The sequence below is a fragment of the Micrasema longulum genome, unplaced genomic scaffold (genome assembly GCF_059751315.1).
Source record: "Micrasema longulum isolate JH-2025_06_02 unplaced genomic scaffold, ASM5975131v1 h1tg000799l, whole genome shotgun sequence".
Classification (NCBI taxonomy): domain Eukaryota; kingdom Metazoa; phylum Arthropoda; class Insecta; order Trichoptera; family Brachycentridae; genus Micrasema; species Micrasema longulum.
The window spans coordinates 40,531-66,064 of NW_028277991.1; the positions used below are offsets into that span (position 1 = coordinate 40,531).

The 25,534-nt window shown below is 35.4% G+C and overlaps 1 protein-coding gene across 1 annotated transcript; it reads right to left on the minus strand.

Moving 5' to 3' along the window:
- Positions 1-1,871: 1,871 nt before the first annotated feature.
- Positions 1,872-25,534, minus strand: LOC148278985 (uncharacterized). Its single transcript, XM_088230616.1, has 2 exons — positions 22,168-25,534; positions 1,872-1,954 (listed from the first exon to the last, which is right to left on the minus strand). Exon 1 carries the CDS (start codon positions 25,215-25,217, stop codon positions 22,239-22,241), a length of 2,979 nt encoding a protein of 992 aa, XP_088086742.1. The 5' UTR covers positions 25,218-25,534; the 3' UTR covers positions 1,872-1,954; positions 22,168-22,238.

The following is a 25,534-nucleotide window of genomic DNA, read 5'->3' on the forward strand; positions in this document are numbered from 1 at the left end:
GTTGCGTGAGATTGTTGAAATGGTAAACATCTCATATAAACGTGTGTTCAACATTTTGCATGAACATTTGCATATGAAAAAGCTATCGGTAAAATGGGTGCCGCGTTTGCTCATTGTCGAACAAAAACGAGTTCGAGAGACCACTTCACAGCAGTGTTTGGACATGATAAAGCGTAATAGTCAATTAATAACTGTTGATGAAACGTGGGTGCACCACTATACACCTAAAATATGGCCACTGTATTTTAAGATGCACTCAAAATATTGCTCATCGATTATCTTGAATACACAATCACAGGAAAGTATTATCGTGCATTATTGGACCAATGAAATGATGCGATCAATGAAAAACGACCACATTTAAAGAAGAAAAAGGTGCTCTTTCTTTGAAGACTTGAGACAACGCACCGGTTCACACAGAATCATAAACGATGCTAAAATTACATGAAATACACCTCGAACTGGTTGATCATCCACCTTATAGTCCTGATTTAGCTCTTAGTGACATTTTCCTGTTTCCAAACCTAAAAAAATGGCTCCCAGATTCAGCTCAAACGAAAAAGTGATTACCGAAATTAACGCGTATTTTGAGAGGTTCCCGAAATCGTATTTTTCAGATGGTATAAAAAAGTTGGAATATCGTCTTACTAAGTGTATCGAAGTAAAAGGAGACTATGTTGAGAAATAAGTGGTTTTTGAAAAAAAATAATGTTTTTTTTCCTACTTAGGTAGCTTCATTTTCAATCCGCCCTCGTATGTGGGTATCTGAGTGACTTATTCATCTCAAATTCTTTTGTTTTTTTATAAATTTGTATAATATAATTTATTTTATAAAGACTATCTACTGTATGAACCTTAAATATTTAATATAGACTTTCATTGTAAATTGATAACTTGTAGTTTCCACAGCTTTGATCCATTATCGCATTAGCAAATCAATGCATATAATATTACTGAGTTGTCACCTAATATACCTTGAACAGCGTTAAATGTAGCTTGTTAATTTTATACTCCGACAGGTGTCAGAGCGACATAGCTAAGTTCCTAATTAGGCCGCATGGCGTGTTTCATTAATCGACGGCAGATGTCGCTACGTTGCCAATATAATCCAATACAAATAATAATATTAGGATTGATTTTCAGGGAATGTTAAAAGGCACATAAGGGTGGGAACGACAAAAGAATAATCATATATTATCAAAACTGATAATGTAAGAAATCAAACACTGAGTCTACTGAACACTTTATTTTATTTTTACAAATATAAAACAAAAATTTCGTGACAATTGTTTCGCCTTGTTGGGGCATTTTCAAACGAATGTGAAGATTATATGGATTGAATGTCCTTATATTTTTATTTTATTAACATAAACGGCAAATCTGCCTTTTACAAAAATTTATAAAACTAACATATTTGGCTTAATATATACATTTTTTTTTTTCAATATACAAACACGTTTGTCAGCCTTAGCATGTCAGCCTTAGCATGTCAGCCTTAGCATAATATATAGTTATATAATATATACTAATGGCAATCATGAAGTTTTGTATTATATATTTTTAATTAATTTTTTTTTTGTTTATTTTTCCATATATATATATATTATTTACATAGAAATATAATTACAATAATACACTTTGGAAAAATACGTCTTAAAATTACGCTATAACATAAATTGGAAAAAATGCCCACAAAGATTTCAGCGGCTGAGCGTGGGCCAAACCTTTTTTAATTATTAAAAAGTTTATAGCATATATATGGTATGACATGACTATGAAAAGAAAAGAAAAGAAAAATAAAAGAAAAACCAAATTAACATATGCTGATATTACGAAAACATGATTTATTTGCAGTATGCTTTTACTCTTAATTTCTTTTTTTTAAAAAGAATGTGTCTATCTGTTCTTTTCATACTAATCCAAGACCTCAAACCTACTTTAAACTTAAAATTGTCTATGCTTTATAAATGTATGTAGTATGTATGTGTATGCGCATGGGTGTATGTACATGTGTGTCTATGTATGTATACGTATATATGTATATATATATGTGTATATGTGTGTGTATATGTGTATGGATATGTGTATGTATGTGTACGTGTGTATGTATATGTATCAAAATGTGCATACGAGTAAGTTTATATTTTATTAGTCTGTGCTTTCTATTAACTTGTAAACCATTTCATTTATTAAAATACAATTGCCTAGCTTGGAACGGAGTATGTACCCTTGTTAGCTGGGCAAAGTGAACATTAAATTTTAATTATGATAAAATGTATAAACAAAATATATTTTTTTTAAAGAAAAAAAAGACATGAGTAGTAAATAAATAAATTAATAATGTTTTAAAGGGGCCTCTGTTGGCTGACTTGCATTTCGCTCGATATTCAGCAGTTCTTTATTTTTCAAAGTTTATTGAGAGGAAAATCGGGGAAATGAGGCCGCGGTCCCAATTTGGAACTACCACTGTATTCCTTTGCTGTCAACTAGAATAGGGTGAATATACTGAACATGTGTATTTGGAGACCATACTGCAGTAAGGGATGCAATAAAAGCTTTCAGAGTTTCCATGTTATGTTATTTTCGTGGTTTGATTGTAAACAAATATTACATTTTCGCTCAGTTTGTTTTTTTTAAGCCAATCAACAACAAGCTTATGAAAGCCCTAATAGATTGACATTAATTATCTATTAAACATTTTTTTTTTTATTATTATTTATTTCGAATACGAAGAGATGTAAAGGTTAAATTAATATTTTTTTAAAAACTAGATAAAATGTATACATAGTAGGGCCTGCCATCCAATCATATGTATTCACTAAATAATACTGTAATTAAGCGACGTCGGCTTAAAATTTAAACTTTATAAATAATTAATATACTTTATATTAAAATAAGATAAATATGGACAAAACAAGGAAATAGTGGGAAGGAAAAGAAGGAAATCGATAAGGAGTGGAAAAGGATGATTGAAGGAAAGTAAGAGTGGAAAATTGCATTTGATTTAATGATTTGAATTATGAATGAAGAGCATGAAATCAAGCCTATTAGTTATCTTCTGTCCATATTGTATGGAGTGTTAAATATATCAAGACTATTAAAATTGTTGTTAAATGTTTCACATATACGAAGGATCGTAGAATGTTTCCGATGATTAGTATTAATTTTACGAATATAGAAAATATCAGAGAGTCTAGTTGGCCCCGAGGGGACACGGTAAGCAAGTTGATCAATGAGTTCCGGGGAATCGAATTTATTATTTACAATTTTGTAAAGCAATTTCGTTGATCAATTTTGTAAATTAACTTAACCTAAACAATCTCAGAATATATTTAAATGTACAGTGGGTATAATCATGGCATGATCTAGACCGACATGGTAAGTGTGTCATCTTAAGTCAGGAGTGATAACACCGCTTGCATCTTGAATGCATGCCTTTGCTGTAGGAACGCATAGACCGTATTGTTTACTGTTTAGGGAGATTTTGTTAACTGTTCTGAGAAAAGAATCCAACGATGGTTCTCAAATTTCAAAATTTCATTCAAGTTATTTACATTATTGCTGACAATTTACTTCCTACAGGAATTACATATCTTATGAATACAACACAAATTCTGGAATTCCACAAGAATCCGACCTGGGCCTTCTCTCTTCTCTTCTCTTCCTTTTATTTTTAATGATATTAATGACTCGATCAAAAACTATGATAACCTTCTCTTTACTGATGGTGTCAAGATTTTCAAATCTATCAAAAGTGCTAAGGACTCATCTTGCCTCCAAAATGATTTAAATATTTTTGTGTAATAATAATTTGTGGCATTGGTCTTTTTCTAACAAATACAACAGTATTTGTTAGAAAAATACACAAACAGTATTTCATAGAATTTGAATACTTTAAAAATGTTTTAAAAAAAACCCATTTCCCTTTTGTAATTTTTGGGGATTCGCGTGGCTTAGATATTTGCAAAATAAATTCGCAGATTTTGGAAGCGGATTGTAGATAGAAAAAATTATAGTAAATACGCGAAACTAAAAAAAACGGTTGTCTATTTGAACCGTTTCTAAAAAAGAGGTGAGCGGATTTATTTATTTTATGAAATATTTATTTTTCAAACTTAACGATAGAAGAAAAATTATGGACGTTTTCAATTTATTCGAAATTATAAATTCAATGAGGGATTACCCTGAACTGTTATCTCTCATCAACTTCAGGGTGCCTGGAAGAATGACTAGACAGGTGCCACCGTTTTGTAGCAACAATTTACGGACAGTGTATTCTTGTAATGCAGTATTGAACAGACTTCATGAACTCGGCAATAGTTATTCCCACGTATCTGATATATTAAGTGTAGGGTATTGTCCCTATTCTTGTATAATTCCAGTATCCCTATATGGGTGCGAATCTTCACACCTTACCAAAGCTCAAAACACCAAACATCTGAGTTTTGAGATTAAGTGCTTGAGAAGAATATTAGGTACAAGGTGGTTCGATTTTATAACCAACATTGAAGTCCGAGAACGGACGCAGCAGCCTCCTATAACGAGTGTCTTGAGGATGCGGCGGTTGACCTGGCTTGGACACGTGCTGCACATGCCTCAGGAGAACCTTAACCAAAGTTGCCTCTTCTTTAAACCTGCGGGCTCACGCCATCCGGAAGGCCGTCAATGACGATCTTTAGACTTCATTCGGCGGAATGAAGGGGCGCTGGATTGACGTGGGAAGTGGCAAAAATGCTGGCTGGCGATAGGGTCTCCTGGAGACAACTGGTGATGTCCACATGCTCCACTTAGGAGCGGACGTGGAAAAAAAAAAGAAGAAGAATTGTTCTTATAGAACAAACCTTTTGAACTTTTTCAAAGATGGTGAATGGTAATTATATTTATGCATTTTTTTTTATTTTTTATTTAAATCTTAAAATAGGGCACACATATCATACATATTGTTATGTGTGTTCTAATAATAACATTGCAAATATATTTAATTTATAAATTGTTTATCACATATGTCTTGACCATTATTTTAAATTTTGATATGTTTTTTTCTTCATAAATATTTTTTTCCATTTCGTAATACTTTTTAATTGCTTTAAATAAAATTGAATTTTGTGACTTTGCCTTTTTCCTAAATGGAAGTCTAATTTTGTTCTTTTCATAATATATTCAATTTTTTGTTCACTTTGCCCAGCTGTATGACACAGTACTAATGATTTTCTTGTTATATTACTTTAAATTATTTTAATATTTATTTTTTTTTAAATTTATTCTTAAATTGTTTAAACTTTCTACTTAATATGTTGTATAATTTTCAGGTTAATTTTTTTTATAAATCTTGTATTTTTTTTTTTTTTTATAAATCTTGGGTAAAAGGAAATTTACGTTTTTTTATATTTTTAAATATTTTAGTATTTTATTTTTTTGTAAAAGGTAGATTTGCCGTTTATGTTAATAAAATAAAATAAAAAATAAATAATTATAATATAATCTTTAGTGTCGCATACGGAATAAAATCACCGTCTATTATAATTCCTTTTAATATCTTTCTGAGTATTTCGAGATGTGAAAGCCATGTTAGGGAGTTATGCTCACCGCGGGGATGGTACAGCAACACTCGTGTGAGTTGTGTGAGCTGACACTTTGTCAATTAGGATAAAAGGCAAAGGTCCCGCAAATCTCAGGGGCCCTAACGGTGTACCGCGGTCCCGAAGCAGGGCTTCTCAAACATTAATCTCGAAAAACGATCTTGACGTGACAAAAAATCCTTAGTACTGCAGGAATAAGTAGTTGAGGGTTTGGTTCCCGTTCCTACCCCAGTTGGAGATTGACAGGAAAGACACGTTAGCTATTTGATGCGTATTTATTACATGGCGAATTAGATACAGTACTTGGTTTTTAAAATATTTTTATAGTATATATATATATATTATATTTTATATGCAAGTTAGTTTATTATTTACCTTGCTTATAATAAACAAGGTGTATACTTTAAAAGTGGATTTTTCTGCAATTCAATTTCTTTAAATTTATCTAAACTGTTGGGATTAGGTGGGATATACTTATGTGTGCCAATCAGGAACTTCTCAGCATTTGTTCATGTGGAGAGGAAACCACTCAAAACTCTTTAGGAGAAGCCGGCCTGTTGGCAGCAGTCAACAGGCCTGCCGTTCCACTAGAGGAGTGTTCGGCATTTTCTTCCCTACTTTGGTTTATTTTACCAATTGCCTGCACTATATTGACCATTACAGTACTTGGTTGTATAGAACGAGCGTAGCGGCAATGATGGGTTACGTCGTCGAGCTGGTCTGACGTGAACTGAACTTGTTGGGCTGACTAACTGACCGAGCTGACTGATGTTGCCTGCGTCCTGTGGTCTCTTTATAGACCATATTTCTTTGTAGTTAATTTCTTCATGGTAGGGACGATGTAAATGTACTGCAGAACGATGCCTCCCAATTTCATGTGCAATACTCATAAAGTTGCAATATAAGTTGTATTGGATTCTATAGAAAATGATGACATTGCATCGTCGGTCATTAGTCTACTTCAGGTGAACTAATTTAACACATGTGTGTCATCGACTATAGACTATGGACCCTACAAAACAATAGGACAAGTGTGCGTGAGTTGATTTGAGGTTAAATGAGTAATATGGATTACAATTGAAGTTATTTTTTAAGCAGTCACACACGAGTTACATCCTATTATTTTGTACAGAATGAATTTAGAATAGCGAACACTGGCGGAGAGCTGGTGGCCGGGTGACATGAAATTCCAAGATGAAATGCAATGAGTTCTTCCAATACACGGCGTTTAATATTTTGTCCGAGCTGACGTTGCAGTGGACGACGCGTTGCGGGTTAAAACGGAGTTCGGACCTGTCAACCTCAGGACTGCTGGTGTTGCCCGCCACAGTACCAATTAATAAAATAAAATGTATATTTAAACAATATTTTGAGAATGTTCAAATGTTTGTTGACTAATGCCATGTAAATTTTCGACTAATTTTATTTTTCGACGAATAAGCGGAAAAAAACCTCTGACGTCACACGCAGAGTGAAAAAGACAAAACAAAAACAAATTGTAGCGCCGATAATACGATGCATTATTTTTTTTAAAGAAATAAATTGTGGCTTAGTTTAATAGTCTATTAACAAATAAATAAAACAAAAACAAACCACTGAACTTCCTCATTGTGACGTCAAGATTCATGACGATGTTCTTTTTAAATTTAAACAGTCGTAAACAAAGTTCAAAATTTGACCGAATCGTGAAGATTTGGGGCGAGACCAATTCCATGAAATGTTTTCAAAGAAATTAAAAATTATAAATTTAGAAATATTTAATGCTACTAATATAAGTACAAAAAAATAAACATTATCATGCGATTATTGCCTAACCTCAGGGTACCCAAGGATCACTTTAGTTAACCACAGTTACTCAGAGAGTTTTTTCACACAATATGTAAGATGATAATTTTATATCACCTTTTTTAACTGTTGTATACCTACTAATGTATTATGAAGCCATGAGCCATGTGTTGAGTTGGGATACAACAAAATAGAAAGTGGAAAAATACATTTTTTTTAAATACATAAATTTTAATGAACATCTTGACAACACGCTTAATCTTTAGATGTGTATATAATTCTTCCGTACGTGTGATGTCACTAAACTCCTCCTAAACGGCTAAACCGATTTATATGCAGTTTTTAGTGAAATGTAGATCTTTGCACTGCGAGTGTTCGTAGATATTAAAATTTTCAATCGAATCTGTAAAAAAAAATTATAAGCATGAATCTTTTTTTCATCGACCTACCAGGGTTGCATTCGACGAGAACGCATATACAAAACAAATGGAAGGATGTTGTTTTATTGTGTTCAAAAATTTATTTTTTTAATGTTTACAAACAATATTCGCTTTTTATGGATGTTTATATTTTCCTTAGATTCCTTATAATTTATTTCTATTTAGTTATTTTTACTGGATTTTGAGTAATACTAAAATAATATTAACTGACATTCAATACATTTTTGAACATCGCACACATGAATAAGGGTAAGGGTACCCCTGTTGGTGAGAAGAGCCGAGTCTGATATTTGCAAAAATAATTCAATATTTGAAAATCAATTATTTTTAGTTTTGGAATTCAATCACAAATAAATACCTAGGAATGTGCTTATCAATGAAAAGCCTTTTTTCAAGGTAATAGCTGGTAAGCCAACGTTCTAGCAGGATAACGTCTGTCGGGTCCGCTAGTAGTATATAAATCTTTGAAACGTCTCGCAGCAGTTTCCTGGAATGATCTATTCCCTTAGACAAAATCTAAACTTGTGTACTTCTCCTGAAAATGGCTTTTGTTTCGGAGAACTTAACATGTTGATTCAGGACATTGAATACTCTCGGGGCCACAAAACAGTTTTTTTTTAAGCGAAAGTCGTTCGTGTTTTTGGTATTAAATAATTAAAATTACAGGAAAACTTCATACGAGCATTATGCTGGGATTTTTTTGTAACAGCATGACCATGAATATCTTGCACTCTTAGATTTTAAAAAAATTATACATTGAACTTAGGTTTGAACCACTGGCGGCTCTTGACCGAAAATATGGCCAGTGCATTTCTTTACATTTTGTAAACTTATATAATATTAAGTTCAATAATATTATAACAATATGACAGGTCTGACGTGATACACGGGCAAAAGTATGACAGATGACAACTCGCGCATCGGAACAAGGAACGCTAAATTCTCCTAACATTATACGCACGTTATAGGATACTAAATCAACTAAATTCGTAATAATATCATGTCATTACGCATGTTCAAAGTGACATTGCAAACGAACTTCAAATTTTAAATCTGCGCATGCGTTGGCAATGCCCGGAGTACGTTATGACCTTCTCCGACGCACGATTCACCGGTATAAAGCGTTGTCTTTCTCGCTCAAATGACAATGTTAGGAGAAATTACATATTTCATACAAATTCAGGGTCGATGCACAGGGACGATTGCGCATGCGTGGAAAAGATGAGAAAATCGTCCGCTAGAGTCAATCTCGATAGATCTTTTGGCGCTAGTATTAAATCTTTTGATGTTTACGAGTATAATATTGCAACGAATTCCTGTTTCTTTGTACCTACAACATATTTTTAATATCAATAAAATTACTAATTTATTTCCAGATATTTTTACTTAGCAGTGCACTGCATTTATGCACATACTAAGAAACCGCTTCTGGTTTGAACATCCTATGACAAATTGCTTTATCAGGAGCCTTCTGCTAGAAAGATGTGACATTGTCACCCACTCGACAATAGTCGATTGGGAATCTTGATTGCTTTGTCATAATGCTATTCTTGAAAACCCCCTGACAATTTAATTACAAAGACGAATGAGAAAGTGGCAACACTAACAAATCCGTATTTATCTATGGCCTATGACTCTCCTGCCACGCGTTAACTTTTATTGTTTCTTGTCAGACTTCTTTCGTTGAATATTTTGTAGATGGAATATTATGAAAAAATATTAGAAAAGGTTTTACTGAGACACTGCAACATTTATAATTATTATTTGCCTTTGATATAACACACATCTACAAGTTATTTTTAATATTTCATATGCATTTAATGGATTTTAAAAACATTGTATAATATACGAGAATATCTCAAATACGAGTGATAAAATAATTTTAAAATCGTGGTTCTAGTGAAACTTTATTTGATAATGGATTAAAAATAAGAACAGTTATATTTATTGCACATTTGTTGGTACGTTATCATTGTTATATTGATCAGCGTTGTAAATTATTAGTTAAATACAACAAAAATACATTCTCGTCATTAAAACATAAATGCCGAGCTTTTTACAAGAAAGAAGTTTGACAGCTGAAGTAACGATGTCGAATTCGATTGTCAATATCAAGTGCATTGGGGCACTTGGACTATTGATTTTCAATCGACTGCATTTGTATAGGCGTTCCAAGAATGCCGTCATTCTTCGAATTACGGAAGTTGCATACGATTCTAAAGACGAATGAGTCCAACATAACGTCTCAGAACTTTATTCAAACTCTGTAAACTCGTGTTTTTAAAGCGTATATCATTCTTGATTTGTCGATAGTGTTTATCTCAGCCTTACGAAATGTTCATATTTCTACATTTGTACACTTTACGACCTACCTTACATATTTTTGTAGGATTACGTTTGGTGGTCCTGTCTCAGCTGGTGATGGACAGAAGAGGTGAGGTTGTGGTTTAAATGCACATTTATTACATGGCAAATAAAATACAGCATTTGATCGCGTAGTGCGAGCGTAGCAGCGGTGATTGGTTGAAGAGACTGCACTTGAATTACATGCTGGAACTGAGTGACTGCGTTAAACTGGACTTGTTGGGCTGACTGGGCGTTGACTGCGCCCTGTGGTCTGTTTATAGGCCATGTTTTTTTGTCGTTCATTTCTCCGCGGTAGGTACGATATTGATGTACTGCAGTTCAATGTTCTCATCTTTCGGCGGCTTCTATGGTATAGTGGTCAAGTCACTTGACTCACAAACTAAAGGTTCCAAGTTTGATTCCCGGTGAGAACACAACAATTAAATGTGATTTTTCTCAAGCCTAGGTTTTTCGAGCTGTAATTAAGCCTGTTGTGGTGCAAAAAAACTACTGGCTTAAGGGTCTCCCCTCAATGTTAGAGTTGCATAAGTTGTTGTATTGGATTCTATAGAAAACGATGAATTGCTTCATCGGTCGTTGACACAGCGATCGCATTTCAACAGCATTCAGCCTACTTTCATCCATGTTTTTTGTCAACACCAGGACCCCATTGTGAACTGCTAACCTTCATGCCAATATTTTTTTATCGTTTGTACTGATGTTTGAGAACCAGTTGTAAATTCTCAGCATGCTTCAAAGCTGAATAGATAATAATTTGAGAATTTCTCTAGGAGATGTTTAATGGAACGCATGCTTCGCTACATTTGCAATCAAATATTAAATACCTTATCTAGCGTACAAACCGACAACTTTATAAACATAATTACAAAAATAGGATTCGCATTTAGAAGCATTTTCTCATACAAAAAACTACAGGTGCTCACTACAAACTTAATTGTACTCATTGGTGATGATTGAGGTAAAATAAATTGCGTGTAAGAGTTATCAACTAAAAGCATGTGGTTTCAAATCAGCGCGTTTGTTTTATGTTTTTTTCCAACAACTATAGTTAAATCAACAATGTTTTGAGTATGTGCAAATGTTTATAGACAGCCTGGATTTCCTCCTTTGGGAGTTATTTAGATCTTGATTTATTGCAACAGAAAGAGAATGGTGAATATTACATAGTGTATACAGTGGCCACGTAAATCAGTTAATGGAAGGTCATAACCCTGTAAATGCCTTATTTTTTATTCTTCCTTTTTCAGCTTTATCTCCACTGCTGGGTGGCGGCCTCTTCCAAACGAATCCATTCCTTCCTATCACCCGCTTTCATCATCCACGCTTTACCAGCAATAGAGGCAAAGTCGTCGACTCATCTTTTCTGTGGCCTTCCAACACTACTTTTGTTTGCCCATGGTCTCCACTTTATTATTCTGGGTATCATTTTGCCTCGCCAAGGGTCCTGCCTACTGCCATTTCAATTTTTCTACAAGACCCTTATATCCACGACTCCGGTTTGGCGCCTTATTTCTTCATTTCTTACTCTGTCTCTTAGATATACACCTAGCATCTGTCTTTCCATGGATTGTTGCGTGCATTTAAATTTCTGGTTCCTTTTTTTTGTTGCAGACATGGTTTCTAGTCCGTATATTGTCACCGGCAATATGCACGATTCATATACTTGTCTTTTCAAGCATATAGGGACTTGTTTATTTTCAAAAATATATTTAAGTTTGCCGAAAGCAGCCCAACTTAGCCCTATTCTTCTTGGTAACTCCGCTGTCTGGTTATCTTTACCAAGTTTGACTTTGTGTCCTAGATATATGTATTCATCAGCCACTTCGTTTCATTATTGTTGATGAAAAATTATGCAAATGCCTAGACTTCTATAATCCCTTCTCAAAAATGTTTTCCCACTCTGTTGCAATAAATTTAGAACTATGGTGAAGGTGTATAGTGGGATGTCCAAGTTAGTTTAATTAGTGTCCTGATGAAGTTACGGTTACGTCTCGAAACCGGTAGAAATTTATTAAAAAAACGAATAAAATTGAAAAAAATATAATATCAGGAAAATAAAATGGTTGTTTACTTCTGAAGGAAGAGGGGGGAGTCTGATACTGCTCCGCGCCATCCTCACTTCTCCCCTGCAGAAGTAAGCAACCATTGGCTTTTTTTAGATATTTTTTTTTATAATTTTCTTCGTTCTAAATATTTTTTAAATATTTTAATATGTCTTCATGCCCATCTGATTATCGTGGTTTTAGATGTGACAGGGTTCAAAGAACACCCTGTATTTTACTAATTCGTGTATTTTTTTTTGTTGGTTTGCCGAATCTTTATGTACATAAAATGAATATACAGACCACACATAACATTTTACCAATCTTTGCCTTATTTTCAAGTTGAGATTAGCATTGCAGAAGAGGGATTTCATTTTATTAAAAACAGCTCTTGCTGTCTCAATTCTGCATTTAATTTCTATATCTGAGTCGAGGGTCTCTGTTAGAATGCTGCCGAGGTATTTAAATTTGTCCACCTTTTCAATGTCAATACCTTTTAATTTGAGAGAAAATGCGGAGTAATCAAGGCAGACAAATGTTATACATTTTGTTTTGCCAACATGAATTGTTAAACCCAGTTGTTCGCCAAATGCATCCACACTATTTAACAACTCCTGAAGATCGGCAATGGTATATCACATAACATTTTACTAATCTTTACCTTATTTATAAGTTGAGATTAGCATTGTAGAAGAAGGATTTCATTTTATTAAAAACTGCTCTTGCTGTCTTAATTCTGCATTTAATAATTTAATTAATTAAAATCAGTCAATGGGGATTCGAATCCTCCCTTCGGTCCGGCTAGGTTAAATTTTTCACGTCCGTCGTGTCATTAGTAAATACATATTATAACCTAGGAGTGAAGGTGCATGTCTCAATGCTGATCTGGCCTAACAGAAGGGTACTGCGATTTTAAGGGTATAAATTCAAATCACGTTTTCAAAATTCAATAAAACCACACCCAGGGCAGTAAAATATTTACTTCTTGGGATGCGGACTGGGTTATTTGATATCAATTTGCTACTTTTGCGTTTGATAGTAATTACATTTGCCTTATGAAATTTGAGGAACAAACCGTAATACTGTTATTAAAACAATGTGATTTTCGGCCTGAAATGTTTTTCTATTGAATTAGGCTGTGTTCATCAACGAAGCAGGAAAAACCTTTTTTTGCATTGAAATGTTTGTTACAAAAAAATGTACCGTGCATTATACAAGTTAGTAATTCAATTTTTGCGTCACAACCCATTCATTGTGTATGCAGACAATTGGTAGAATTCCTTATTTAATTTGGTAATGTATCCAAAATAAAACAATTTTATTGGATTGTAATTCTACTTAATTTTTTATAAAATATACAAAGGGTATATTGTGACGCGTTTCGTCTTGTTAGGACATTTTCAAACAAATTAACTTAAATATTTACAAAGTTTCCTTATATACTAAAAATAATTGCTATTTTTTGTTTGTGGATTTCTATACAAACCAAAATAAGTAGAGTAATTAAAATTCAATTAGGATATACTGAGTATATTAGAGGAATATTTTGGTTATATTGGGGAAAAACCTTCCATTATTTAAAAACATTTGTAAGGGTATGACTTTAAAATTAAGGTAATAATTAACAAATATAACAATATAACAACTAAATACAATTTTTTACATTAATCAAATACGTATATTTTCATTAACTTTTCCCATTACGTTAAAAAAAACAATTCTTTTGTACATAATGGGGAGTGACGTCTAACAATAGTTTAATTTATTTTAATTAGTAATATTTTTAGAATAACATAAATAAATTACAAAAAAGATATAAACGATGTTTTCAAACAGTGCTACATAAAGATTAATTATAGATGTAATTTTTCACTTCATTCTTAAATATATTGTATTCCTGACTGTACTTTTTATTATCTTTGTTCATTTCATTAAAGAAAAATATTTTTCTTTAAGTATAATGATGTTGTGCAGTAGTTGTTTTTAATTTAGGAATTAAGATATTACCACATGTTCTAGGTCGCGTACTTACGTTTTGAGACCTAGAAATACTACTATTTATTTTATCTTTATGTATTTGAAGCAAGCAATTCTTTTTACATGGCAATTTTATATCTAAAACCCTAAATTTGGCAGGCATCTGCATTCATTTTATTAATTTATTTCTAATTTATGTTTATAGTCTGCATTACGTGATAGGATAAACAACCCGTAAAGTAATGCAGACTACAATTGTCAAATAAATCAACTTAATGAGGTTTTTGTTTCGTTTTTATCTTATACCTACATTTTACGTGGGCTGCAAAGTTCGTAGACTGACACATGGATGACGTTACTAGAATTAAATCCATATAATTTTTAGCAAGTACTAACCTTGAAAAGAAACGTGTATAAATTTTACAGCTGTCAGACAATTGGTTCCTGATAAAGCATTGTGAGTGAAACTACTTTTGATATTGTAAGACATTGTTTTTTGGCAAAAAAAAAAATGTTGAAGCCAAGGCTTAGCTTGATATACATTATTCGGACTCTGGACCAGAAAAATTAACCGTTAAGAAGTGGTGTGCTAAATTTTGACGAGGCGAAATGAGGATTGAAGACTAGAGGGGGCATGTGGCCATGCGGAGCGGTGCGATGAGAGGAACTAAGGAGACAGGTTTGGATCCCAGCTGAAATTTAAAATAATCTCCTACCTTCCGGATTTATCTTGATGCTATAACTGGAGGCTGGAGATGACTCTGGGACACTTCACTTCTCACTTGATTCATTGTTTTTGCGGAATGACCACATAACCGTATCGCACGCAACTACACTGGCTCAGGCATAGAAGAAACAGTCACAGTCTATCACTTCTTCACAATATTTTCAATAATCCCACTTCGCCTGTTTATCTAAGAGAGCTCATACAACCTCTTTTACAACACGGACTATCTCTTCGTTCTAGTAACGAGAGAATTCTTTTAATACCCTGTCATCGCTCTAATTTTCTTGCCTCCTCTTTCACAGTAGTAGCCGCTTGATTATAGAATAATCTAACCACTAATGTTAGAGACGCCTCTTCTTTATTTACATTAAGTCAAGGTTGAAATGTCGCTATCTAAATATTTTAATTGTTCCTTTATCCTTCTTCTTTCCTTCCCATCCCCTCTCCTCTCTTTATAGTATAGTGTTAATTTTTTTTTATATATATATTTGTTGTTGTAATCCTTGCTTTTAATTTTTGAATAAAATTTTAAGATTCAATATGTCCATGTATTTATAATTTTCTCAAACTGAACGGTTTGGGTAGGTAGGAAGAAATTGCCTTAAGGCAATATGCCCGCCCTTATATGTATATATATTGTATATGTATATAAAGTGTCAAATAAATTTAATAAAATAAATGCGGTAGCGGGAGCGGTTACGCGGTGCAAAGCGGTAAGCGGTAAGCGGCGGTGATGAAGACGATACGTTGGTCAATTCTCAACTAAAATTACTGAACGGTGAGGGACATGAATGCAGGTGCGAGTAAAAATAACATGTTAAATATAAGTAATAAAAAAATAAAATAATTATAAATAAAAATATACAAGAACATAATATAGGCGCAACCAAAGACAATGCACGCAGTGGACGCTCGAAAGAGGCTGTTACTGACAAAAACATTAATGATGATCATTAAATGAAGTTTATCGAGATAGCTGAGACTCTAAATATATCATAAAAACGTGTTGGACATATCGTGCATGAATATTTGGATGGCCGAAAGCCGTGTGCAAAGTGGGTGCCGCGCGTGCTCCCAATCAATCAAAAACAACAACGTGTTGATTGATGATTCGGAGCAATTTTAGCGGTATTCAGCCTTAATAAAGACAAAATTTTCCATCGATATATAACAATGAATGAATCGTGGCTTTAGTACTTTACTCCAGAGTCCAATCAACAGCCAGTTGAGCGGACTGCACGCAATGAACCGAATCCAAAGCGTGGAAAGACGCAACATTCGTCTGGCAAGATTATGGGATTAGTATTTTGGGATGCGCATGGTATAATATTCATCGATTACCACGAAAAGGGCCAGAACATTAACAGCAAGTATAACATAGCATTGTTGGAGCGTTCGAATTATTGAATTACGAAAAATTGGCTCCGTTTGAAGGAAAAAAAGGTGGTGTTTAATCACGACAATGCACCGTGTAACAAATCAATGAAAACGATGGCAAAATTGCATGAATTAGGCTACGAATTGCTGCTTCATCCACCGTATTCTCCAGATCTGGCCCCCAGTGATTTTTTTCAGTGTGCAAACCTCAAAAAATGCTTGCCGCAAAGAAATTTAGCACTGATGAAGAGATAATCGCTGAAACTGAGGCTTACTTTAACGCTAAAGAGAATTCGTACTATAAAAATGGTATCGAAAAATTATATGACCGCTATAATTACTGTATTGCCCTCGAAGGCAACTAACTTTATTGAATAATAAAATCGTTTTAAAATTTTACTAAAAAAATGTTTAAATTTATTTCAACAGAGAGGGAAAACATTTTTGAGAAGGGAATATGGAAGTCTAGGCATTTACAGGGCTTATGACCTGTCGTTGGCTGTAAATACCTAGACTTCCATATTCCCTTCTCAAAAGGTTTTCCCTCTCTGTTGAAATAAATTTAAGTATCAATAACTCCCTAGGGAGCAAGTCCAGCCAGTCTGCAAGCATTTATACATACACAAACATTGTTTAATTAACTACCTGGTAAAAAAAGAAGTATAAAAATTGGAAAACTGTCTTCAAGCGTTGCCTAGTAGGTGCTTTGAGTTAGCCGGATGAATCTCACTTATGATAAAGGTTTCAGCTCTTTTACTTCACAAAAATCAATAGACTTTCAAACATGGCAGAATGGTAAATGTTACACAGTGTGTAAAGTGGCCACTTAAACCAGCCAATAACAGATCATAAGCTTTGTAAATGCATAGACTTCCATATTCCATTCTCAAAAATGTTTTTTTTCTCTGTTTAAATAAATTCAAATATGAATAACTCCCTAGGGAGGAAATCCAGTAAGTCTGCAAGATTTTGGACATACTCAAACATTGTCAAAAAAAGGTGTTTAAAAGAATTTGTTTGCCTACGAACTTTTTAGCCCAACTGTTATATAAGAGTTCTTCAATAGAGGCTAAAAGAAACTTTAACTTATTAAATTTGAAGAAATTAGAAAGAAAAATTAATACGAAAGATCATAGAACTCACAAAAGCTTTGTCACGAGCCATGGGATGCACCCGAGTACCGCCAAATGTAATCCGACAGCCAATTAAGACGAAACTTTGGTCGGTTTCTAGATGATAAACAAACATGAACCCCTTTTTTTTTAATAAACGTCAAACACGTAAGCAAGGTTCACAATGTAAGTTACAAATTAATACCCTAGCGGTTTCATCCAAATGTTTGTCTATGCATCCTCGTGACGTGGCATGATCTTACTGGAGACTCAACTTGCAAATTCCTGGCAGCAAATGTGCCCCCAGATTGTGTACACAAGTAAGTTGTGCCTCGTGGCGGCGGGGTAGGAAGGTAGGTGCAGAGGGGCGAACGTGCTTTGATATCTTGCAAGAAGCGGATGTTGGAATTATCGTTCGTTTGGGGATCACTGGAGCGAGGAGCGACAATCCTCAAACTTTGAAGACAGCTTATGTCAACAAAAAAAAAAAAACAATATTATCATATCTGTAGATAGCCTAAATAGCTAGTCCGTATTATTAGTCAGTTTAAAAATCAATATTGAAAAACTAATGCACTGTGTAACATTTCATGCCTTGGTGCCCAAAATCCCCTGACTCTGTTAAACCAAATCGTCAAAATGGTCGAGAGTTTCAAATACCAGCGAGTATACTCGTATGCTACGGAAAATGGCAGCTTTTAAACAGAATTAAGAGTGCGGCTAGGAGTAGCAGGCGCCACATTCAACAGTATAAAGGCTGTCTGGAGATTGGATATTTACTCATTGAAAACTAAATACCGCCTATAAAATGCCTGCATAACACCTATTCTCCTCTACGAATGCAAATCGTGGCACCTCACTGGGGCTCAAAACAGCAACATACTGAGTATGAAAATAGGTGTCTCTTGAAGAATCTTGGGTGCGCGGTGGTTTGACTTTGTACGGAATGAAGTAATAAGATAAGAGGCGCAGAAAAATCCTTGACAACTGTCATCAAGTAGAAGCGATACGGTTGGGTTGGCCATATACTGCGGATGCCTCCTGAGAGCCTTAACCCCGCTTGCTTACTTTACAAGGCATCAGGTTTTCGACGTTCTGGACGTACACTGCTGATTGTTTGTCGGCAGTTTATGTCGGAACTACGAGACGCGAACCTGATTTGAGAGAATGCACAGAAACTGGCAACCAATGGAGATGCCTGGAGGATCTTTGTGGACTCCATATGCTCCAAGATCTACATTTCACTGAAAATTTTACGTAAATCGGTCCAATAGTTATTGATGGTCAATGGCAGGTTAGGTAGCTGCGAATACGCTAATGCCAATAAAGTGTATCTTAAAAATACTGCACAAATACTCCATTCTGCAAATCTTACTGTCAGTTTCCTCGTGGTGGCCTCCGGATAATGCAGCGTTAATTGTAGCAAACGGCAGGGGGTGAAGGCGAATCTTCGGCAAAAAGACAACAGATTTTGAAGAAAACAGAACTTTTGGCTAAGGGAACGAAAACCCTGATACAAAAACCAAGTCTAGCCGACCCTAGGGATCCAGGCCTTGAGAGCACGAGACCAATCATACAGCATTTTAAAAACACTTCGAATACGAAAACATAACCCCTTCAGGCTCGGACATAAAATGGCTACGGTAACCGACCTGGCACATCCCCACTGGAAGAATATAGACAAATTCTCTCTAATAAATCAACCTACAATGTGCGCACCTTGCAAGCCCAAGGTAAAGACCTTCACGCCACGCGCGTCTGAAAAGATTAAAATTTGGACATTTTAGGTTTGAGTGAAGTGCGCTGAAAGGGGGCGGGTAAAATATAGTTGGACAAGTGCACGTATCTATACTCTGGCCAGGATCAACACCATCGTCAAGAAGTGGATATGATGCGGTCACGGACCTGGCTTGAACACGTACTGCGCATGTCTCAGGAGAACCCAAACCCAAATTGCCTCTTCTTTAAAACTGCGGGCTCTCACCGTCCTGGAAGGCCTTCGATGACGATCTTTAGACTTTATTCGGTGGAACTAAGGGGTTCTAGATTGACGTGGGAAGAGACAAAAATGCTGGCTGGCAATAAGGTCTCCTGGAGGCAGCTGGTGATGCAACTGGTGATGTGAAAAGAAGAAAAAACATTCAGTCTATCGAGGACACATACAAACATTGCTTTTATACATATAGATTACAATCGAACATTGATTTGAGTCTACTTAGAGTTCTATAATACAACGTTGACCAAACTATTACTAGTTGACCAAGTAAAGGCGCACTATGTGCGAACGCGCCCCACGGTTAAAGGTTCTCCGGGCAATATTTTGTTCGTACATAAGCGGGTCTACCGTGACTAGAAGCCGTTGCATCTCAGTTCCCTCGGCAACTATGGGAAGTCCTGGAAATCGGAGACTTCTTACTGCAGGGAGTATTTACAGGGCAAAGAGAGACGATAGATAAATTGATCAAAGCATCGCGTTACACCGGGAGCATTTTAAGAATTTTCTCATGAGTATTGTCTAGAAGGACAATATCTATTTTATCCATCCTAATATTTTTAATGCAAAAGCATTTTTTGTATTTTCTTCACGTCTCAATGGGATGCGCGATTTTTGCATTAGGATAGAAGAGAGGTGAGAAGTAAAATAAATTACTTGTTTTCCATCCCGTAAAAATGTTAAAGATGAGATGAATTGATTGACTTAAATCGACCGATTAAAAAATAATTTATTTGTTGTTATTCATGAAAAAAAGTAAATCATGTCTTATTTTTTAGTAAATAATTGTCTTAAACACACTATAATTGGCTTGTTTTTGCGTTTTTATATCAATTTTTGGAAACAAAATCTAATGTTTGTGTAGGGTCCATAGTCCATAGTCGATGACACACGCGTGTTAAATTAGTTCACCTGAAGTAGACTAATGACCGACGATGCAATGTCGTCATTTTCTATCGAACCCAATACAAATTATATTACAACTCTAGCAATATTGCACATAAAGACGGGATCGTCGCCCGGCAGTACATTCACATCGTCCCTACCATGAAGAAATGAACTACAAAGGAACGTCGTCTATATAAAGACCACAGGACGCAACGCTAGTCAGTCAGCTCAACAAGTTCAGTTCGCGTCAGACCAGCTCGACGATGTCACTCAGCTCCAGCATGTAGTTTAAGTGCTGTTACTTCAACCCATCATCGCCGCTACGCTCGTGCTACGTAACCAAGAGCTGTATCTTATTTGCCATGTAATAAATACGCATTTAACACCAAACTCGTGTCTTCCCTGTGGATCTCCAGCTGGGGTAGTAACTCCAACTAACACCCAACTTCTTAATCCTACATTTGCATGAAAAAACTGATAAAATCGATTTGATCGGTACATGGTAAGTGATCAATAATTTACCATCACTAGTGACATTAGTTTTTTTTCAGTTTCAGTGCTGCAGAGCAGCATTTATTATATAATTTAAAAAAAATACATACAAGAATTTGTTACCCACCAAGTCTAAAGACTTTTCGGTGGGACACTTTTTTTTTTAATGACAGGTTTATATTACATTTATTTTATTTATATTTTTCAAATTTATTCATAAACAGGCACTATAAAGTATCTAGAAGATATTTCTTCAATTCTTTTTTTTTCATTTGAAGATCTTTCATGTTAATGATGGTTTGTGGGAGATCATTGAACAATCTTGGAACAACGCAATTTAATGTTCGCTCTCCGAAGTAATTTGTAATTCGGGGAACAAACAGGGAGCCCTTAGTTTTTAATCTAGTGTTGTGAGTGTGGGAAACTCTTTTTTTATATTCCGGATCAACAAAGTGATCTACAATCAATTTGTAGTCACAAAGTTGTTTTACCGGCAGGACATTACAGAATTTAAAAGTTTGACAGCTGTCATTTTAATCAAGCTATATTTTAAAGATTATAGTTTATTTTGCTTTTCATTTTGGTTTTGTAGTAGGATTTTTGATTTGTGAACACAATTGCGATGTTACATCACCATAGACTAACAGATCATCAAATTTCTTTCATTGCAATAGTCGGAAGACCGAGCTACTTTTAATCCCGATAAAATATATCGAAAATTCTTATAGATAAACGACATAACGAATTAATCATCTTAATAATTCCTCCTCAATGCTTTTAGAGTAGCTGGCAGTCTGACAAATCGAAAAACTTTAACAAAGTATGATTGGTGAATACATATTATATAATTATCTCTCACTATTAATATTAAACGAAATTCAGAATACTGTTATTTTATTATTGTTTTTTAAAAACAAATAATTTTACAAGTTGCTTTTGTGGTTGGATCGGGATGTGTTCCCGCGGCTAGTGTTTTGGACTCACGGATCAAAGGTCCGTGGCTCGAATCTAATTTGACCCCAACTTGATTTAAATTTTTCTAATACTGAGTTATTTACAAGTCTTAGAAAAGAGACCTCAAAATTTAAATCATCATCATTATCATTCGTTTTCCGCATCTTAAGGTGCATACGGCACTGTTTCAATTCTATACTTCGCTCCCATACATTAGAGTTGGCACTAGAACTTTATTGTGAACTGCTAGTTTTGTCTCCTGCGACATTGTGAACTGCTTGTTTCGTCTCCTGCGACAAACATTTGTTTGCCAAAGCAGATTTCAGTGTTTAAATTTATTGCAACAGAGAGGGAAAACATTATTGAGAAGGGAATATGGAAGTCTAGGCATTTACAGGGCTTATGACCTGTCACTGGCTGGATTTAGTGGCCACTTTACATACTGTGTAACATTTAATGACAAATCATAAGCCTTGTAAATGCCTTCTCTTCTTTCTGTGCCATATCAGGTCTCCCCGACGTTGGCGATCACTCTAGAGTAGGCATTCCGGTCCTGCGCCAACTGGAACAGCGCCTCAACCCCACGCACTCCCGTCCAGTCGCGGATGTTTCTCAGCCAGGACATCTGTCGCCTTCCAACCCCACGCTTTCCCTCGATCTTTCCCATCATAATAAGCTGTAGAAGCGTATATTTGCTTCCGCGCATAATATGGCCCAGATATGCGAGTTTTCTCTGTTTTATTGAGGACAATAGTTCTTTTTCGGCACTGGCTCGTCTCAACACCTCCACGTTGGTCACTAAATCTGTCCACGGGATTTTCAGCATTCTCCGGTGAAGCCACATTTCAAAAGCCTCTAATCGGTTCATGGAGTTCACCTTGAGAGTCCATGTTTCAACCCCGTAGAGCAGTATTGACCACACATAGCACTTGACCATCCTCTGTCTCAGTTTTAAATTAAGACTATCACTGCAGAAGAATGATTTCATGCCATTGAATGCTGATCGTGCTATTTCTATTCTGCATCTAATTTCCTTATCCGGATCCAGATCAGAAGTGATTTGACTGCCGAGGTATTTAAAGTTAGTCACTCTCTCTATTGTTTGACCATTTATTAGCAATACAGCATTATTGTGAGGGTTTCGGCTAAACACTATCATCTTTGTTTTGGCCACATTGATGTTCAAGCCCATTACTCTACCAGCTTCGTCAATTTTATTAAGAAGTTCCTGAAGGACACATGCGTTGTCAGCCAGGATAACGGTATCGTCAGCATATCGGATGTTATTGACAATTTCGCCGTTAATTCTTATTCCCTTTCTGACATCAGAGAGAGCATTCTTAAATATCTTGTTCGAGTATAAGTTAAAAAGTAAGGGCGATAATATGCAGCCTTGTCTCACTCCACGCTTAATTGCAATATCTCTCGTTACATTGTGACCTAATCTTATCACAGCTGTCTGCTGCCAGTAAAGGTTCTTTATGAAATTAACATCCTTGTCATCCAGCTGGCACTCCTGTAACAGTTTCAGTAATTCTGAATGCTTTACTCTGTCAAATGCCTTCTCGTAGTCAATAAAGCAAGCAAAAACGTCTTTTCGCTGATCTCGACATTTTTGTAGAAGGACATTCATTCCAAATAGTGCTTCACGTGTACCAAAAGCTTTCCTAAATCCAAACTGGGCATTGTCCAAATCCTGTTCACATTTGCCTCTTATTCGAGCATGAATAATTTTAAGGAGTATTTTGAGCATATGGCTCATAAGACTAATGAGTCGATAATCACTACATTTTTTGGGATGCTGTTTTTTAGGTAGTGTAATAAATATTGACTGGAGCCATTCTGATGGAATTCTTCCTGTGTCATAAATTTTATTATAAAGTTTAATGATTTGATCAATGTTTTCTTCATGGATAAGTTTTATCATTTCTATAGGGATTTCATCAGGTCCACTCGCTTTATTATTTTTTGATGTGGCTATAGCGTGGAGAAGTTCAGATTTTAGAATAGTAGGACCCTGATTTGGGATTGTCAAATCAAAATTTTCTCTATCGTCTGCAAATAAGTCTTTTATATATGATTCCCATGTATCTGTCAGTTCATCCTCATCTAGTATCAATTTATTATCGTCATTTACTAAGCTCATTGGTCTATGCTTTCCTTTTGTCACTCTGGATATCTCCTTCACTTTCTTATGCAAATTAAATGCATCATGCTTTGAACAAAGGATATCCAATTCATGACACTGTCTCCTCATCCATTCTTCTTTAGCCTTTTTTATTTCGGACTTGATTCTTCTGTGTATAATTTTATATTGGTCAGTATCATTTTTATTTTGTCTACGATGTTCCATGAGTTCAAGAATATGATCAGTCATCCAAGACTGTTTCTTTCCCTGTTTTCCTCTCTTAAGGTGTTCATTACAGACATCTTTTATTATAATTTTGAAGTTGTTCCAGCTCGTATCAACATCAATTTCACTATTACTTTCACTTGCATTGTCTGTCAATTGTGCCAATTTTTGGTTTAAATCGGATTCCACTTTTTGTTTGACAATATGATTCTGCAGTTTAGTTAAATCTATCTGATTGTTCGGATGCTTTGTTTTCAATTCTTTCAACTTCAGTTGGATATCCGCTACAAGTAGGCTATGGTCAGAACCAATGTCAGCTCCTGGATAAGTTGTAGCACGTTTAACACAGTTTTTAAATCTATTATTAATAAGTATATAGTCGATTTGGTTTCTTACTGGTGGAAGGTTATCTCTGATGTCCATTGGTGCTTTCCATGTATAGAGTCTGCGCTTGGGCAGTTTAAACCATGTATTTGTAATGATCATTTCAGTTTCCTGACAGAATTCATATAATCTATCTCCTCTTTGGTTGCCTGTGCCAAGTCCATAGTCACCTACTATATGCGATCTTCGACCTTCACCTACTTTGGCATTAAAATCACCAATAACAATTGTGATTTCGTCTCCTTTTACCGAGTTAAGGACACTTTGAATGGCCTCGTAAAACACTTCCACGTCATCATCGTACCTCCTTTCAGATGTTGGGGCATACACCTGTATGATATTCATGTTGAATGGTTGGCAGCTGATCTGCAGCAGCATAATTCTGTCGTTCACAGGAATGAAGTTCTTAACAAACTTGGTGTACTCTTTTGTAACAAATATTCCAACACCATTCCTATGGTGTTTGTCCTGCGGATCACTTCCAGAATAGTAAATTGTGCCTTTTTCATGATGTTGAATACCTGCGCCAGACCATCTCATCTCACTAATTCCCATAATGTGTATGCTACACCTAACAGTTTCCTGTATCAAGTTCTCTAATTTACCTGCAGCATACAGGCTCCTCGCATTCCATGTTCCTAGTCGCATTTTAGAGTTCACCATTTTGAGCCGGGAGATTCTTCGCACCCCTGGTCCATTTAAGGACCGCCCGGGACTCGGGGCCATGGCTTTTGGTTTTCTCTCCATAGTGATTTCCTGGGAATAAGTACCGGAGTGGTTTCCCGTTGCCTTCTCCGGGGAATTTTCTGTCAGGGTTACCTACCCTTAGCTGGATGCTCTCAGTTTTATGGCGCTAAGAACTCGCCATTACCCTCTCATTATCTGCTATGACCCATACCTATGTAAGCATAGAGGGATCACATTGCCCGGGGTTCGCGGCGGGGACGCTAATGAGTCGGGCGGTTGGTAGTGCTGCTGGTGTTATGCAGCGAGGTGTTACACGACATTTTATAGACATAAACTTCCCAGCAAAGCATATGACATCGTGATTCTACCAACCTTCG

Bases quoted from the DNA above. Each gene is read 5' to 3' on its own strand.
- LOC148278985 (XM_088230616.1), bottom strand. From the start codon at position 25,217: ATGGAGAGAAAACCAAAAGCCATGGCCCCGAGTCCCGGGCGGTCCTTA.